The sequence below is a fragment of the Lucilia cuprina genome, chromosome 6 (assembly GCF_022045245.1).
Source record: "Lucilia cuprina isolate Lc7/37 chromosome 6, ASM2204524v1, whole genome shotgun sequence".
In the NCBI taxonomy this organism is placed as follows: Eukaryota; Metazoa; Arthropoda; class Insecta; order Diptera; family Calliphoridae; genus Lucilia; species Lucilia cuprina.
This window is the reverse complement of record NC_060954.1, coordinates 36,254,779-36,256,776: the sequence shown is the minus strand read 5'-3', so window position 1 is coordinate 36,256,776 and position 1,998 is coordinate 36,254,779. Positions and strand designations below refer to the sequence as shown.

The 1,998-nt window shown below is 32.6% G+C and overlaps 1 protein-coding gene across 1 annotated transcript in view; it reads left to right on the top strand.

Moving 5' to 3' along the window:
- Nucleotides 1–1,221, top strand: part of LOC111674578 (probable CoA ligase CCL7) — a 2,373-nt gene extending 1,152 nt beyond the window's left edge. Inside the window, exon 3 of the mRNA XM_023435223.2 lies at nt 91–1,221. Within this exon, the coding sequence (XP_023290991.2) occupies nt 91–1,066 (976 nt within the window). The 3' untranslated portion in view covers nt 1,067–1,221. The remainder of the gene's footprint in view (nt 1–90) is intronic.
- Nucleotides 1,222–1,998: the final 777 nt, after the last annotated feature.

Below are 1,998 nucleotides of genomic sequence, written 5' to 3'. Positions count from 1 at the left end.
TCATTCCAGTTATATATAGTGCAATTTTTTTCGGCTATAGAATTCAGAACTAACTCACATCTGTAATATTCCATTTCGTTCTTTTTTCAGTCCAAATACAACTGTCGACTCTGTGGTATTCAATTTCAGTACCATGTATTGGGCTTCTGGAGTTTTAACTCTTCTCTCATCCCTGTTCCATTGTTTAACACGTGTCATCACCAATAAACCATTTACACCCGAATACTTTCTATACTTAGTAGAAAAATACAAAATCACTCATTCCCTCTGCACTGGTTCGCAAATGGCGGAATTAGTTATAAATATTGCACCCTCGAAAATAAGAAAATCTCTTAGATCTATTGATTCTTTGATGTGTGGTGGTTCTAAAGTACCCGAAATTGTACAAAAGAAAATGGTGGATATTTTATCAGAGAATCCAAAACGTCCAGGATTTTTGGTGGCCTATGGTATGTCAGAGCTATGTGGTTGGTTGTCATTGAGTGGTGCTTATCCATATGAGTTTGGCGAGCTGTCTGAGGGTAAATTGGCACCAAATGACAAAGTTCGTATAGTCGACAAGCTGGGTAACTTTTTGGGTCCCAATGAAAGTGGTGAAATATTGGTATGTTCACCCTATAGATTTGTGGGTTATTTCAACAATCCAGAAGCCACGCAAAAAGCCCTAAATGGTGATTGGCTTTATTCTGGCGATATTGGTTATTTCGATGAACAAGGCTTTTTGCATGTGTGTGGTCGTGATAAGGATGTATTTAAATCTTTTAATTTTCAAATTTATCCCCAATTAATTGAGGATTACATATTGAAAATCCCCGGTGTTGCTGAGGTTTGTGTGGTTGGTATACCCGATTTGGTGGCTTCAAATTTGACAGCATGCGTTGTAGTACGTAAACAAGATGAAAGTGGTTTAGCTCTAACGGCCGAGGCTATCGATCAATATATTAAAGATAATATGGCAAATATGTATCATTTGAAAGGTGGTGTGTATTTTGTGGACTCTCTACCAAAAACTGGTTCCGATAAAATTCAAAGAAAGCTGGTGTTAGATTTAATAAATAAATCTTGAAATGTTATTAATTGCAGGAGCATTATTACAAATACATAAGAATAGCGATTGTAATTTTCGACATTTTCCAAATATATTTTTCAAAAGTATTTAACTCTTTGTTAATTTAAATGTTTGTTTTGAACTTTTTTAAAAATAAATAAAATTAATTTATTATCTAGAAAACTAATTATCTGTTATCTAATTGATTTATTTGGTTATTGTATTTATATGTCCTTCATCATCATCATAAATGAAGTATTGTGTAACAGATCTTTTTAATATCATCAATTTCCAAAACAAATTTTCAATGTTGTTTAAAGTTGTTGTACTAATAGATTTGAAAATAAAATTACTTCACAATTTCTGGTTCAATTGTCTAGTAGAATGCGACTCACTTAAACAAATATCTGTTAATCGGTTATTAGACTCAATAAGTCGAGTACTAGGGTTCTATAGTTGAAACGAAAAGTCGACTTTTCGACTTTTTCATTTAGTTAAAAGTCGACTTTTCGATTTTTCGACTTTTTTCGACATTTTCCGACTTTTTTCGACTTTTTTCCGACTATTTTTTGACTTTTTTCGAGTTTTTCCGACTATTTTAGAGTTTTTGACTTTTTTCCACTTTTTTAAAATTTTTCGACTATTTTTGACTTGTTTTGACTTGTTTCTATAATTTTCGAGTTTTCGACTTTTTCCGACATTTCGACTTCTTTCCGTCGACTTTTTGACTTTTTTCAGTTATCGACTTTTTTGGAACAAAATAGTCGAGTTATTGACTTTTTTGGAACAAAATAGTCGATTTCGACTTTTTTCGATAAAAAGTCAATTGTTCGATTATTCGAAAGTCGATTTATAGAACCCTATCGAGTACAGTTATGATATCCATCTGCTGTTCATAGTACTCACAGAACCTATCAAATCAGACGATAAGCTAGGAACAGTGAGAATCG